At 43.1% G+C, this 17,143-nt stretch overlaps 1 protein-coding gene across 3 annotated transcripts in view; it reads right to left on the bottom strand.

The window, feature by feature from the left end:
* Positions 1–15,569: 15,569 nt before the first annotated feature.
* ARHGAP12 (Rho GTPase activating protein 12) overlaps positions 15,570–17,143 on the bottom strand; it is a 76,338-nt gene continuing 74,764 nt past the window's right edge. For all 3 annotated transcript variants that reach the window (XM_056857976.1, XM_056857975.1, XM_056857974.1), the window contains 2 exons: positions 16,281–16,383; positions 15,570–15,813 (listed from right to left, as the gene is read on the bottom strand). In XM_056857976.1, the coding sequence (XP_056713954.1) occupies positions 15,639–15,813; positions 16,281–16,383 (278 nt within the window). In that variant the 3' untranslated portion in view covers positions 15,570–15,638. The remainder of the gene's footprint in view (positions 15,814–16,280; positions 16,384–17,143) is intronic.

Raw genomic sequence — 17,143 nt, forward strand, 5'->3', positions numbered from 1 at the left:
AATTCTACTTTTTTTAGTTATTGTCATTGTTTTTTTTCTAATAAAATAAAAAAATAAAAAAATAAAAATAAAAAGGATTGTTTCTCTGTTAAGATAACAGTACTTCAAACCACACGATAGCAGGGGCATAATTAATGTTTACTTATAATCAGCATCTTTCTGTGCCAGCAATCATGGCAGGCTGAAACGAAGCTGGGGGAATGAGAAACCCCGCTGCTTTCAGCTGTCTGGAGCAATAATTACACAGTGCCACGGCACCTCTGGGAGTCTGGCACCATTTATCCTCCCTGCCTCTCCTCATTGGTCACCTGCCACGCGGCAGTCCCTAAAGCAGCCAATCAATGGCATCATTTTCATACAAAAGAGGGAGAGAATTGCAACGGGAGGGAAAAAGGCTCTCACTCTTTCGGCAGAAAAGCCCAGGCTGCAGCCTCAAATGAGGTTAAAATGAGCTCCAATCAGAGAGGTAAAAACATAACAGGGCTACTTAATCTTATATAAATACAGGAGCGATGGAAGTGGAGGAGGAGAGAATAATCATTGCCTCCTGTAGAGTTTCTCTGGAGAATAATTATTAGCTAGGCACTGAACAGATTGAACCAGAAGCAGACTGCTTAGCATTCACGCCCTACCAACTCGGAAGCAGAGTCACAGGCTAATTTGAATTTGAAGGTGGGCTCCCCCCACCCTTTCCTCTCCGTTTGCAGCAGAAGCTGCCGCATACCAATTCTTCCCCTGGACAGTGACGGATAAAATCAATAGCCTTCCAATCTGCAGCCTAGGTGCAGACTTATATCTAATATAACGTGAGCGGCAATTCTTGAAGCAGAACGGCATCCGGTTCATCGTTGATTTTGAATGAACAGAAGAACCAGCAAGAGTTATTGATATCTTTGAGCTTTTAAGCATAACAATTGCTTGCTTACAAGCAGGAAAGGCTACAGCTTTATACCATGGGCATCTTCTGCAGTTACTCTAAGAGCCCATTCCTGAGCTGGTGGCGTGCGGAGTCGGCGGGCAAGAGGCGCAGCTGTACCTCCTCCTAAGCAGTTTCACACACGCTGCGAGAACGAAAAAGCTTTTTTTGTTTTCAACAGGGCTAAAAGCCCCATTGAAAACAGTGAGGCTGCGCCTGCTAAAAAGCAGGCACAGCACCGCTGTTCCCGGCGCCGGTGTAACAGGCTGAACTGGGACAGGAAGCCGCCTAACTGGTGGCTCCTCCCCCCAGCCAGCCCTGGGAACACCCCCCTGTGCCGATGCAGCCACTGTATGCCGTGGCCTGTGCCACAGAGACGCTGCGCCAGCGGAGGGGCGAGGTGTGGCTCCGTGGTGCTTGGGCACTGGCGGAGCCACCCTCCCCACCAGCGTAAGTGCGTGTAATCGTGTGATTACACGCACTTACGCTGGCGGGCAGGTCACGCCGCCTCCTATTGAGATTCGGCACGAATCTCAGGAATGGGCAGTAATTCACCACTATGGTCTATGGTATAGCACTGGGTCCTTCTTAAAAGCCAAAGCTCCTCACTATTTAGCAACAATTAGTACAGATGCAGGGGAGAGGAAGAGGTGTTGTCACATTTCTGGTCCTTCAAAAGCAGAAAGTTGCCCAATTATGAAGCTGCCACATGCCAAGACAAACCATGGCGACATCTAGCTCATTGGAGTTGTCGTGAGGATGAAAAGGAGAAGAGAATGATGTAAACTGCTTTGGTCCCCACTGTGGGAAAAGGCAGGCTGTAAATGAAGTAAACCAGCTTTATATCTCCTCTACCCACCCCCCTCCATGTACAGACTCATAAAGACAAAAAATGGCTAAAGTGAGAAATATTCCCATCTCTTCCATTTGGTCTCTAAGGTGCTACCACACTCGAATCTAGCTGTACGTACATGAGATTCTTTCTTGCCGGCTACAGGAAATACATTCTTGAGTCCAATCACTGAGGCCTCCTGATTGCTAGATGATCTTCCCCTTCCTCTTTCCACGCTCCTTTTCCCTCTATTGTTTCTTCACAAACAGTATTATCAGCTGAAGGTACTTTCTCCTTCTTACCTTTACAAAAACAAACAAAAAAACAGCCCTGTGCATCCTAGGAACTTGTTCAGTTGCTACAAACAGGACTGACTGAACTTGACTGCCTGAGCAGCTCCATGATTGTATCTGGCAGCTTGCGGGGTGGGGAGGATTGCCCCTGCTGGGAAATCCCAGGGGTGTCTGACAGCCCAGAGGGGGCATTGACCCCACCAGGAAATCTCGGGGGGCTTGAGCCCCGGTAGTTTACATCCCCGCTGCCACGAGCAACTGGTGATTTGGGAATTGTGCTGTTCACCGTTTTTGTACTCAGTTAGGATTTTGACAATAAACTGTCCATTCTTTGGTCAGGGAAGCTATGAGGAGGGATGTTCTGAAGGAACGTAAACCCATTTTTCCCCCTTCCATAAGATACTGATGCTGAATGATTTGAGGATTGTGTACTGAATGCTGAAATAAACATAGCAACAACTTATTCCAGATAAAAGGCATGACAGAGTTTATTTCTCGATCAAAAATAGAAAGGGTGGAATTTGGAATATGTACAGTCCTAATTATAGTGTCAGTTGCCTGAAGCAAAACACAAATACAACTAGAAATAGAAATATATCAGATTAGCTAAACCTCATTGAATTTGTGGGCGCCTTTGGAGTTTTGGGGACAGGTGGTGGGCACCACCATAAAACGGCTGTCATAATTGGTCCAGTCTCAAAGTGGCCTCCATAGAGGCTCAGTCCAATCATATAAGTGGGAGAGTGCACAAAACATTAAGCGGTTCTACAAAATGTTAGGAGGTTCCAAGCCAAGCACCTTCCTGTCATAGAGACACCTGTTTCCCAATGGGTGCTCCCTGAAGACAAAAAAAGATGGTGTCTCTTGGTCTCTTCTGGAGTAATTCCTGCTTCGATGAAATGAAGGGAAACCAGAATTATCCCTTGAATTAGTACATAAAGAGCTAGAGGCAGCATCTGGGAAAGGCCTTGGCTTGTATGCCCTGTTTGTTGGCCCTCCAGGACATGTGTTTGTCCACTATGAAACCGGTTGATGGACCACTGGTATGATCCTGTAGAGCCCTTCTTATGCTTCAGGGAAGAAACAAGTGGGTGCCAAAAATATATTGGCAAGCACTATAGTGCCCACAGGGATTACTGATATTATTTGAGTTATATAGTACAGTTGTCCCAATGGCTTAGTTCTAACAGGAAATTGGGGGATATATATCCTATCCTAAGGTCCGGTTGGTTTCCAGAGGCCAATCTAGAGATGATGCCAATCATTCACTAGTAGCGCCTACTGGCTGACCAAGGCTGCTGTGGTCAGCTGGACTTGATACATTTGGACATCTGTATTGTTCTTTTCCTGGAAGGCTCTCCGCCTACCCATGAAGCATTCCTACCACCTGCCATACATGTGTACCAGTTGCCAGCATCATCATAGAGTTTCGTGACATAAATCATTCCATTGTAGACACAGAAGAAAGGGATTTTAGAGAGGTGGACAGATACCGGCCAGTTATGCAGGGTCGATTCTGCTCCTTGCTCAATGCTGATTTTTTTAATCCGACCTTTAAAATGACTATTCACGGTCCCAATGAAAGAGGAGAAAGTCAAACAAATTCCACCCCCCAGTCACCTGCTCCTTCGTTCCTTCGTTTGCATAGCCATTAGCAATAGTTGTTTGCATAGCTAAGCTGCAGCTGGGATTCTGCATGCTTCCTTCAGTGAATGCTTCGACGTGGGGGCGGAGCAAATACAAAAGGTTGTGTTAAAGGGGCTCTTAAGAAATGCGAAGCTGGTATGCGCTGGCTTCGCAGTGACTTCTGGAATGACGGTTCAGTGTGAAGAAATAAAAAAAATGCTCGGCACTTCAGCCTGGAATGCGCTGCTAATTACCAAGCATAAACGGCCACTGTCTCCACAACGCTGAAATTGCCAACTCCAAATTTTAATGGGATAAATAGGCCCCAGAAGTTTTCCACTCTGAGTTCAAGAAAACTACACTGCCAGATTTCTGCCCCTGGAGACCTTTGCTCCGCTGCTGAAGCAGATTTCAGAATGCTTCAAAGGGCAGTGAAAAATGACCCTGAACAGACACTCGGGGACGCATCAGGAATCTCCGTTTCTGAGGCATGAAAGGAGAATAATTATGCTGCGAACAACTGTTTAGCATTCAGAGCATAGCAATAAGCTCTGAAAGGTTTTCCAGCCTTTTGGGAAGCAACAGTTGAGCTGTTTTGTAAAGACGACTCCAGAGATGAAGATGACTCCGCTAAAAGAAAGGCCTCTGGCCAGGCTCCATGCTAGCAATTGGCTTGCGGTGGAAGAAAATGGATTGCCTAACAGATAATTGTGCATTTATTATGCCCCCTGTTGCTGCTGAGGGCCAGTGGAAATTTTGGAACCAGCACAGCTCTATACAGACTAGAGATCCTTTTTAAATAACCGATTATGTGGTCATAATGGCAAAGAAAAATTACTTTATACCACCAGATATTGATTACTCTAATTTACAGATAGTTTCTTATATCCTTACTTATTTTCATCAGCTAATTAACAATCAACAGTTGGCATTAGCAGGACATTCCCACTCATTATAAAGGATGGGAGGGATTAAAATTGACCTTCTTTAGCACAGTGTACTTTACTTGAACAGCCCAATTGCCCTATAGGAAGGAGACCCTATTAGGTGGATCCATCCAGAGCCTAATGGATCTAGGTGGTTTTCTGATGGCTCTCAGAGAGTGTGTTTGCAGATAATTCTATCAAAGCCCTAGCCAAATCTGTGAATGGTAGAGTTTAACAGGGTAGGTGGCCCCTTTTCCCCCAAGCACCCTCTCCTGTTGATAGGGTTGCCAGCTCTGGGTTGGGAAATACCTGGCAATTTTGGGGGCAGAGCCTGAGGAGGGTGAGTTTTGGGGAGGGGAGGGACTTCAGTGCCATAGAATCCAATTGCCAAAGCAGCCATTTTCTCCAGGTGAACTGTCTTCTATCGGCTGGAAATCAGTTGTAATAGTGGGAGATCTCCAGCTACTACCTGGAGGTTAGCAACCCTACCTGTTGAATAGAGTCCATTTTGCTCCCTGTTGTTGCTGAGGGGGAGTGGAAATTTTGGAACCAGCACAACTCTGTACAGACTAGAGATCCTTTTTAAATAACCTATTCTGTGGTCATAACGGCAAAGTACTTTATACCACCATTTGTATCTGCTCAGAACTGTCTGACAGAACTGTTTTGAGTACTCAGCCCTCGCCCTCCCCCGATTTATGTTGATTTTCAAGGCGACCCTACCAAAGCCTTAACTGACCGCTGTGACATGTTTGATCGGCACTCCATGGATAAAACTGCTCACATCCACTTTGGGTTGGGTGTCATTGTGGATTGACTACAAACACCAGATCGGATGTCCCTATAGCACCATCCTGCCGTGACTTTTGTGATGTCTTCCACTCCTTGCAGCTTGAGAAGGTTGACAGAGGGGTTGGAGAGCTGCAGCCGACCACTCGAATGCTCAACTCTTGGGCTCTTCGTTGCTCATGACATCATGCTGTGGAAGCACGACTTGAGTCCAGGAGATCATGAATGCTTTCCTGAAAGGGGAGCACTTCCTGCCGTTTTGAAGGAGGGGATCCTTGGAACACTCCTTAAGAGGCCTATGCTAGGCCAAGATTGTGCTAAATATTGGTCTGTTAACATATCTGCCCTTATTGGGGGGGGGGGATGCTTGAGTGGAAAAATTAAGAAGCAAATTATCTAGCCTTCCTTTCAGTCTGTTTTCCAACATGGGTGTGGCACTGAAACTGTTTCAGTTGTTTTGCTCAATGATCCACTGGGATCTCTCAGTGGCTTTTGACATCATCTACTATTGCATCCATCTGGAGTTGTTTTTTTATATACTGACTTTCTCTACCACTTAAAGAAGAATCATACCGGCTTAAAATCACAATTCCTTCCCCTCCCCACAACAAACACCCTGTGAGATAGGTGGGGCTGAGAGCGCTCTAAGAGAACTGTGATTAGCCCAAGGTCACCCAGCAGGCTTCATGTGTAGGAGTGGGGAAACCATCCCAGTTCACCAGATTAGTGTCCACCACTCATGTGGAGGAGTAGGGAATCAAACCCAGTTCTCCAGATTAGAGTCCACTGCTCCAAACCACCATCCTTAACCACTACACCACAATGGCTCTCAGACTCCAGAAAGTAGTGCAGAGTCAGTTCAAATTGCTCTGTGGTATTTCTGCTATGGAATATAGCTAGGGTTGCCAGCCTTCAGGTACTAGCTGGAGATCTCCTGCTGTTACAACTGATCTCCAGCCAATAGAGATCAGTTCACCTGGTGAAAATGGCCACTTTGGCAATTGGACTCTATGGCATTGAAGTCCCTCCCCTCCCAAAACCCTGCTCTTTCAGGCTCCGCCCCAAAAACCTCCCACCAATGGTGAAAAGGGATCTGGAAATCTTAAAAAGGGCTGTTGTTTGCATGAGATGTAAGACAAGGATGGCTCTGGGCCTATTTTGCTACCCTGATGATCAACACAGGAGTTTGCTATTAGAAGGAACAATATGAATTATGAACGCAAACAAAGTGAATTTAGGAGTATGGTATGCTGACAAGCTGGTTTATACAAGTGTTGTGGATTATGTATGAATGCTTAGTATAAAAGGAATTCGCCGTAACGTTTTGCATTAAGAAGATAATTGTCCATTCAACCATTTTCAACTGTATTGAAAAGGCATATTAAGAAAGGGAACCCATTTTATTATCTGTAACTAGGAAGGGACTAGGCTTGTCCTGTCCCAAATACATTTGATCAGTTTAGAGCGCCTCTCGCTCTCAGTCCAGCCTCATTAACAGGCAGCGGCAGGACTAACTGAAGCCCCTCTCAATGCTGTCTGCAGGCAAAGCAGCAAAGCCGGAGCTCTCACCAGGCACGGCGCATTCCTGCCTACATTCTGAATGAGGAGATTGTACAAATAAGGAAACAAACCCTCTCCAGTCACACTGACTTTTCAGTGCAGGCAAAATAGCAGGTGGGTGGACGAGGCCTCAGAGAAATAGCTGCGCTTACCAAAAAGAGGAAAGGAATGACAAGCAAGGAAATGGGGGCAGGGGGCCATGTCTGTGCGTTTCTTCCAAACCTATATCAAAGTCCCCAAAATGGGAACTTAAAAGGTGTTTTAAAACAGTTCTTGGAGATAAATTGCAATGTGAATTGTATCCCGACAGGTCTCTCGCCTTGAAATTGATGCAGTTTAGAAGTCTTACCTGGGGCTCAAAGGAGTTGCTTTTGCTCTTTCAGCTCCCTGTGAGCAAAGTCAAAACCTATTTCTTCCTTACGGTCTCTGGTTGACAGACCAGTCCAGAGACACTCCTGAAAACACTAAGGATTCATCGGGGAGAGAGATTCTTATTTCCTGTTGTCTGGTGTGGTAATCAGTCAGGAAAGCCTTTGACTGAACACTGTTCAGGTTACAAATCTCCTTTGTTTTGTTCATTAAAAGTTTGTTTCCAGGTAATCTTTTTCAATAAAAGTAAACCTTCAGATATCTTCAAATTGTCAACACTAGGTCTGAGCCTCTGACTCCATCATTTAGGGTTGTCAATTTTGGACACGTTTTTAACTGGATGGCCACTCCCAGTTTAAGCTACCGCGCAGGGTTGTTGTGAAACCGTGATGCTGATTCTTCTTCAGAGAAATCAGGGATGGGACTGCCAATATAATAAAATACCCTGTTAATACTCAGTAATTACACAGACAGATATTAATTATAAAATTAATCTATTCAGATTTAAAGCTTATTACCAAACCTCCTTGTAACCCTCCTCTTTCTGCAGGAAATTTAAATTAGTGAACACACAAACACATGAAGCTGCCTTATATTGAATCAGACCCTCAGTCCTTCAAAGTCAGTACTGGACTTCCTGCTGGGGCAGCTGGGCTGAGCGCCATGTTTCCTGGACTCTCCAGGAAAAATCCAAGAAATGTTCAAATTGGGGTGCTAAACAGCACCTCAACCCGGTCCTAAACAGTGGACTTGGGAAGCAGGAATTCCCTGCAGCCACTTATGCGGTTTGACCTCCAGAACTCTCCGAGGGAGGCTTCTAAGCCCCTCGGAAGTTTTGATGCCGGTCCTGCGGGCAGAGGGAAAGTCATCGCCGGAACATTTCATGGGTAATCAAGGTTCAGTCCTCCCCCTTCAATCACCATCTAAGAAAATTATCAATACCGTAACCTTATCATCCAACATCTGAGTAAGTTGCAAGAATTCTTTTGTATTTACCTTGAAATTGAAGCTCTGGAAGATCGTAACAATCATCAATGCAATCTGCATCTCTCTGTCCAGAATATAAGTGACTTTGTTTGTTTAAAAAGACTATAGTTGAACGGCAGGAGCCTTATCTATTCGATCTCCACTTTGGCATAACAAACGGGACGGCTGACAGACACTCTAGCTACCAATTAGAAGCCGAGGTGTTAAAAGGGGTGGGAGCGAATGGGCTAAATTCCTCTGGAGATGATGTCTTTCCGATTCATCAAAGAAAACCATCGAGACTGAAAGGGAAAGATCATACAGGAAAATCGCAAGGCTTGAAGTGTGTCTTTATTGTGCAACACGCAATATATTCCTACTACTGGAAAACAAGACAGCCGAAGGTCCGCGATTTAAATAATGCCCAGCTCACCCCCTTCTTTTACAATCGAGCAGAGTGTCAATAAAACTTGATGGCCCTTTACAACAACACTAATTGTTTTACAGCAGAGAGAAGAATTTGCAGCCATTTAATCCCGGGACCTGTATAATTGATGAATAGAACCACTACAAGGTCTTGGACCCTGCCAACATATTTAAAACAGCACTTCTTGGTATTGGTGAATTATTAGAACTATTTTCAGAAATAAACATGGGAAAGGCCGACGAGAAAATACAGGAAATGTTAACAAAACACATGGATGCCTTTACTAAACAATATGAGCAACAATCTCAACGTCTGGCTCAGCTAACCAACATATTGACTAGTCTAACTCAAACTACCAACCAGACTAGTCAGAAATTGGACATTTTGGCAAGCGAAATTACAACTATGAAATCTCAAATATCTACAATGAAAACTGACATGGGAAAAATGAATACTTCAATTAAAAAGGCAATTGAAGAACAGAAAGATATTAAAAATAAACAGATACTTCAAGGTAATCAAATTCAAGCTATACATTTCCAACAAGAAAATGTTTTAGACCAACTGGCTACTATGGAGTTAAAATTAAGACAATCGAACGTACGTCTTTGCAATTTTCCAGAAGCAATGGGATGTACCAGAATAACTATCATAAAATCATTGGCTGACCTGATTCATATAAGTGAACAAGATCTGGATTATGCAATAAACAAAGTATATAGAATTCCTTTACCCACCAGTTTGGAGAAGACAAAGGCAAGAGATATTATTATTTCCTTTTATGATATAAGGATGAAAGATTATATTATGCAAACCCTCTATGATAATCCTTTGTCTGTGAATGGAAATCCTCTTATCACTCTTAAGGATATCCCACGACATTTGATGATGAAGAGAAATATGTACAAAGAATTTACTGGGACATTGAAGAAGAATGGAATAAGATTCTGCTGGATCTTCCCACAGGGAGTCACTTTTACCTACAAAGAGGTCAGATTTACTATCACTTCACAGGAGGAAGTAAAAAACTTTTTGAAGAATTATGAAAAAGATCTAGCTGGCCTTAACCAGGAGCCACAACATCAACAAGAAGAGGAGAAAAAGGAGTTGGCCTTGACATCTGGACAAAAAAGACAGGACATTAAAAATAACAAAAGTGTTGGAAAAACAAAAATTCACAGCAAGAACAAAACTAAAAGGAAACATGCAGTTTATGGGTGATAGAGAGAAACAGAGGGCTAAACAGGGATTTAAATGATGACTAGGGAATTTTGTATTTACTGATCTAATCCTTTTACCTTAAGAACGGTTTTGAAATAAAATCTGTTACTATATATGAAATCAATAATAAACACGTACTAATTGTAAATGAATTGAATAATTTAGAATTAATTTAGTAATCAAGCTTGATGTATTTTTCTGGATTAGAACTTCTTTGCAAAAGAATAGATAAATTTATAACAAGATGGAGGAAGGTGAGGGGGAAGTCTCTTATTTGAATATCTTTTAATTAATAGATGAATATGCTTTTCGATGACGCTGTTAAAGTTTTTTATTGTATGATTTATGAATTGAAAATGTTGTTGAAAAGTACCAGACAGTAAAATATTTTAAAAATAATAAAAAATTTATGGAGAAAAAAAGTCCTTCAAAGTCAGTACTGTCTGTTCAGACTGGCAGCAGCTCTCCAGGGTCTCAGGCAGGAGTCTTTCACATCACCTGCTTGCCTAGTCCCTTTAACTGGCGATGCCAGGGATTGAACCTAGAACCTTCTGCATGCCAAGCAGATGCTCTACCACTGAGCCACAGCCCCTCCCCACACATGGACACATGAAGCTGCTTTATACTGAATCAGACCCTTGGTCCATCAGTCAGTATTGTCTACTCAGACCGGCAGCGGCTCTCCAGGGTTTCAGGTAGAGGTCACCTACTTGCCTGGTCCCTTTAACTGGAGATGCCAGGGATTGAACCTGGGACCAAGCAGATGCTCTACCACTGAGCCATGGCCCCGCCCCATATGAACTTCTGGAGCAGCACATTAAGGTAAGCACAGAAGGCATCTAGGCCAAGCATGCCATTAATTGCAAATGACCTCCTATAGTTACCATATCTCAGGGCTTCACCTGCTCTGGTGAGCTGCCAGCAAAGACTCTGCAGAAAGCTTCCAAAAGAGGGAGGCAGCAGCCCTCTTACTGCTCACTTCACAGTGTACCTTCTGTGAGGAAGGCGAAGAAATCCAAGCATCTACGGACTGGTTTTTGCATTCTTGAGTGCCTGAGAAAAGGTTCCTTTTGTACAATTTAAAGAGGCAAGATTAAACGGATTAACGCACTAGCAACAAGCTATAATAAGAGCAGATAGGGCAAGCCATACCTACCCGGCTAGTTAATTCTACATCTGCAGTAATGCTGGCTTTTGTGGAACTCTAAAAGTTGCTTTCAAATCTGATTACTTTGCAGTGAAAAATGCAACCGGCAATCAAAGACAAGAGCCTTCTTTCTCCCAGATCAACTGTTCTCTGAGCAATTAAAATCAATCAAAATGTAAAAAATTCTAGCAGAGCCAAGCTGCCCTCCACCTAGTCTCCTGCAGAGGAATAAAAGGAAGAGCAGAGAGAGAAAAAGAGAGAGAGAGCCCTTTCTAAACTACTTGCTTTACAAATGCCCCCCCCCCTTTTAAGCAAAATTGCAATGCAGAAAACATTCACTTAAGCTCTATTATTAGGAGGATGGGCTATTTTGTAAGGACTTGATCCAGCCGAAAACAGCCTCAGCAGCTGCTTGTCCACACAGCTTTGCCATTGTGAAGGCTCATTAAGATTCTCCGGAGCAGCTCCCTTCTTCCCTTTGGTGGCTCTGGAATGCCTCATTAGACATTCAGTAGCTGGCCCCTTCTTTGGAGTCCTGGGTCCGGCTGGGCCTGGCCAAACTTTATGGCCAATAAATCAGCAATTGATTGCGACAGGTTACTGCTCTTTTCTGCCTGGGCATAAAGCTCACACAAACCTACCCCTGCTATCCATGTTTAACTTATCCTGTAACGACTGCACTTGAGTGTATTCACTTCCTTCCTTCTCATCTCTCCTAGTTATTAAATGATACTAAGGAGTCAGGAATCTATAGTTACGATACCAATAAGGATGCTATGAGGGGATTTAAAAAATAATAATAAAGGATGTTCAGTACCATCAGTGGTTAGAGGGCAAAAACATGTCTGACCACTTGCACAACTTAATAAACTTCAGGATGTTGCTTTAAGCCTACAAGTCCAACTCACAAGACTACAGCGAACTGTTATCTTTTGTACATCCAAATAGCATCGGCTCAGTTGCCAGCCCTCCGCAATAATTCGTCGTGACTCACAGTTACTTAATTTGCAAGTTCAATATATTTTGAGTGTCACTAATTAGTGGCATCCTAGCCAGCATCCCAAGGAAAGCACTAGTTGTTGCCAACAAAGCAACACCCTAAGTTAGCAAAACGTGTTTGTTCCTTTGAGAGACAGCCACACTCCAGGCTAATAGATGCTGATGTTTTGGCCTAGACAGCTTTGATATGTTAATTCCAACATTGTTTGACACTAGTAATTTTGAAGGCCATCTCTTTTGCATGTCCAGTTGGGAGCTTGCAGAAGGCCCCCCCCCCCAATAATAAATAGCAGTTTCAACTTTGTTGCTTATCGTATCATGTTATAAAACAGAAAATGTAAATTAACTAAGCCCTTTGAGGAAAAGGCTGCTAATTCCAAGAACCACAGTTCATTCATGGTGTGAACTATATGGAACAGCATAAGTGGCTAGAGAAAACTGTGAACAATTTTACTGGTGGCTGATATTGTATGCTCAAACCAACAAAAATTACGTTGCAAGGTAACAACAGCAAGTCAATATACTCAGAAGTAGAATATATGTACTAATATACCAAGTGGAATATAATACGCAACATTCCAAAAACAGTATCAACTGGTTCAATAATCAAACCATAAATGTCCATATAGAACAAGAAACAAAAGCAACATCAGTGGAATCACATGAAGAGATGTATATAATTCCAAGGGACAGGATGTCTAGATCAATCCTCTGTTTCAAATGAAGATTTCATCAGCCTTTTCTTTGCATGATGCTGCTTTTGTTTCTTGTTCTTAGGCCATTTGGGGCCTCTAGCGAAACATTAACCAGTTAATCCCACTGTTTGGGAGAAAAGCAATCTATAAATATTTTAAACAATACTTCCATCGGAATAGATTTTTCTTTAGAGGGTCTTTATGTTTTCAGAGGGATCAGCTGTCTGTCCCTCAGCGGCGGACAGAGGAAGGATGAGCCTGCGTATTCCTCTGAACAGCACTGCAGCTTCTGATACCATTAAGCCTTCCAAGCCACCAGGAGGACTGGGAATGTAGAAGAACTGGACTGCATTCTGTGATACAAAGGAGTGGCCGTAGCTCAGTGGTGGAGAACCTGCTTTGCACGCAGAAGGTCCCAGGTTCAATCCCCGACATTTCCAGTTGAAAGGATATGGTAGCAAGTGATGTGAAAATGCTTAGGGCTGTTTAGCTTGGAAAGGTGGTGGTTAAGGGGAGACATGATAGAGGTCTATAAAATTATGCATGGTATGGACAGGGAGAAGCTTTCCTCCCTCTCTCAAAATACTAGAACATGGAGTCATCTGCTGAAGCTGGAGGGTGAGAGATTCAAAGCAGATAAAAAGAAGTATTTCTTCGCACAGCGCATACCGGTAGTTAAATTGTGGAACTCCCTGCCCCAGGATGTGGTGATGGCTGCCAACTTGGAAGTCTTGAAGAGGGGCGTGGACATGTTCATGGAGGATAGGGGGATTCATGACTATTAGTAAAAATGGTTACTCATCATCAAGCAGACCTGTTCTCTCTAGTATCAGAGAAGCATGCCTATTATATTAGGTGCTTTGGAACCTAACCTTTAGAAGAACCTTCTCTTCCTAGAGGCACCTGGTTGGCCACTGTGTGAACAGACTACTGGGTTTGATGCACCTTGGTCTGATCCAGCATGGGCTTTCTTATATTCTCATGTGAAAGACCTCTTCCCAACATTGTGGAAAGGCACTGCTAGTTGAACTAGACATGGTCTGACTCACTGAAAGCAGCATTATGTGTCCACTGGCTTGTATCCAACCACATAATTCTCCCACCTTCCTCTCAATTCTTGCAGGCCCTTCAAATGCATGGAAAGATAATCCCTGGGGTTGCATGACCCACACAAAGGAGTAGCCACATGGGTTAGGGGATTGAGTGAGGGAAAAAGGACAAGGGACAAAGTGATCCCTCCTCTCAGCAGAGATGTATTTGCAGCTACTTAGAAAAGCCGTTTTGAAACTGTAATAATTAAATTAAGTGGCCGGGACAATGGTCCAGCTACTTTTTCAAAACAAGTACTGAAAAGTAACACAAAGGCACTACCAATTATTTTGTTCCCCCGGTTTCAGCAGGGCATAGTATCACTCAAACCTGGAGCAGCGAATTCCAAAACAGCTAACAGGTTTCTTTATTCAGATTCAACATAGCAAATGTCAGGTACAGCAGTTAGTCTAGAAAAATACATTAAAAAAAAATCTTCTGCAGACCACAGCTCCTGTAACAAAATCTTCTGCAACCTATTTTACAAATCAATCTACATTATTTATGTAAAAAGAAATCCTGAAATTTAGCATTTTCATTATTTCCCAGACATCCATCTATTCAAACATAGGCTTCTGCTATTTATAGATGTTAAATCTGTAATACATTTTTCTAATGTATCTCCTGTACATATTAAATATCAGCGGCTCTTGGTTGTAGTGCATTAACCATTTAAGCAAGCACACTCAGTATTTCTCCAGTACCCATTTTGCATTACATTTATTTGCATGCAGATGTAATTAGCATCTAAAAGAGCACAGCGTTTTTAGCTGGTTTCTCTTTGAAAACCCAGACATACATTGAGGGGATTTTATCATAACTGTTACAAATCCACCCATGATTAGAAATGCGCGACTAGATGGTATGCTAGATGAGACTATACAACAATGCATATAATGTAGAAAAACCAGGGCTTTCAAGAGTATATTTACATCTAGTTTTACTACCACAGGTTCAGACTGAGAATTCAGTACAGCATTAAAGTCACTCTTTCATAAGGACTGTTAGATGTAATTTAGTAATTTCCAAGTGTAGCCCAAGCAATACCCTGAAAAAAGTGAACACTAGTAACTGAAAGCTCTAGTTCATTTCAGGCCATGGTATATCCTCTGTTGGATACGAGTACCAGTTGAGAGTTTGAAATAATACTAGTGAGGCATCCAAGTGAACCAGTAAGGAATCTGTACAACAAAGTTAAACAGTACCAAAAAACCCCCACTATACCTCAAGGGAGGAATTACACTGGCCTCCGATGGTATTTGTTTGTTAAAGCCTATCAACGAATGCGGAAACTCTGCAGACAGCTTCAGGAATGATCTTAAAGGATTCACATGTAAGCATATAATGCAATTATTCACTTAAAATGCCCATGGAGGTTTCTCAAAGTCAGTTGCTGGGGGCTTATCTTACCCACACCGCAGCGAACCTAGCAGTAAAAAGCAATGTTAAAAAGCAATTCCAGATTATCCAGACCAAGTTTTAGGTTTCGCTTCCCTCGCCATGGAATCCAGTGTGTACATCTATATTAGATCTGCAATTTCAAGTGTACAAACCTTGAAACTTTCACAACATTAAGTGAGTGGTAAAGAATTTTCAACAGCTTCCACGCACACACAAAAACCCAGCTAAAACAAGTCACACACACTTCCCTCTCCCACAAAAAGTGCAAAGACATCGAGTTGCTGCTTGGTCCTCAAACACAATACACCGTGTACAAAAAGAGATGCCGCTTCTGCTGTAGCCCAGGCATTCTTCCGTTAAAGCTAGCTTCGTTTGGAGAAATTCAGCGTCCAAAGATTGAGTTCAATTCCAGTAGAATTAACTCCACAATCTGGTTCTGATACACAGTGTGAACCGCTATGTTACAAGTCTCTTTTTCTGGCTTTAACAGAGTCGGACCAAAGACTATGGCTATGCTTTGATAGGTCATTCGGTTCTTCTCTCCGTTTTCCACAATTCTGAGGAGGACAAAACAAGACACAAATACAAGTTTACAACATGAACAAGGTTAAAATAGCACACAATTACCTTGCTTTGCCAAAGGCTGCCCCACTCTTTACATGTATTTACCCTGACCATACAATGAATGAAGCATCCCATGTTTGCACAGTGCTCCCTTACACTGTAACCTCACAGAGCCAGAGTTTCTCATTCCTGAGCTGTGTGGCCACACATATCACATCACATCTTCGACACACATCCAAATCCTCCATCAGCAAACCCTAAAACGCTAACTTTCCCCTGTCACCAACTCATACTAAGTAAGAGGTTACAAAGCTATGCTTGAGTTTAGGACTCAGACTGGCTGAACTGTAACCAATGGCCAAGGTGACCTCCGTGGGAAAGCACGATTGCAATCCTGTCCTCTTCGTTATTTGTGCAAATTATAGAATAGATCGCCTTTATGCTTCCATGCACTGCTTACCTTTTCAAGTGCCTGAAGAGCACCTGCATGGTATCTTGATTTGGCTTTGGCAACTGTTTAATCAGCTCTCGTACAGCAGGGACACGCTGTCTGGGCTCTTGTTCTGGGAAAAGGGGAAGAAGACAAAACTTCTGTAAACAGTGAAAAACATGATTGTGAAGACATTGACTAATACATACTACCACCTAGTGGTCAACATTGTTTCTTGACATCATATTATTTCCATAGGATTGTGTCTGTGTATGCGGACGCACACGCCATCAAGTCACAGCTGACTTCTGGAGACCCCATAGGATTTTCAAGGCAAGAGACGTTCAGAGGTTGTTTGCCATTGCCTGCCTCCACGTCACGACCTTGGTGTTCCTTGCAGGTTGCCCATCCAAATACTAACCAGAGACAACCTTGCTTAGCTTCTGATGAGATCAGGCTGGCCTGGGTCTATAGTGGCATTAACGTCTGCTGTGACAAAAGAATGCGGTGGCACCATCCTCTTGGTCATTTCAGGAACTGACTCCCGCATCTTCTGAGCATGTACAAAGCACGTGCACAAATAAGAGAAATCGCTCCTGAAGTGCTGACGGCCGAGTCAGAGATGTCAGGGGCCTTATACAAGGCGAATTCACTTTTTCTATTAACAGTGCCTGTGAGGAAACCTTCCCTACCCTTAGGCAGAACATGCCCCAATGCTAAGGAAGGTATTAGTGCACCCTCAACTGGTGACTGGATTGGGCCTACAGAATCTTCTCCAAATGAGTATTTCTGAATCTGATTTTTTTAGCTAGGGGTTGAGCCCGTGTCTCTTCCAAGAACTGAGGGAATGAAAAGGTCCTCTCTGAGGAGGGAGTGGGGGGAAACACTTATTT

This window comes from Euleptes europaea, chromosome 11, assembly GCF_029931775.1.
Source record: "Euleptes europaea isolate rEulEur1 chromosome 11, rEulEur1.hap1, whole genome shotgun sequence".
Taxonomy (NCBI): domain Eukaryota; kingdom Metazoa; phylum Chordata; class Lepidosauria; order Squamata; family Sphaerodactylidae; genus Euleptes; species Euleptes europaea.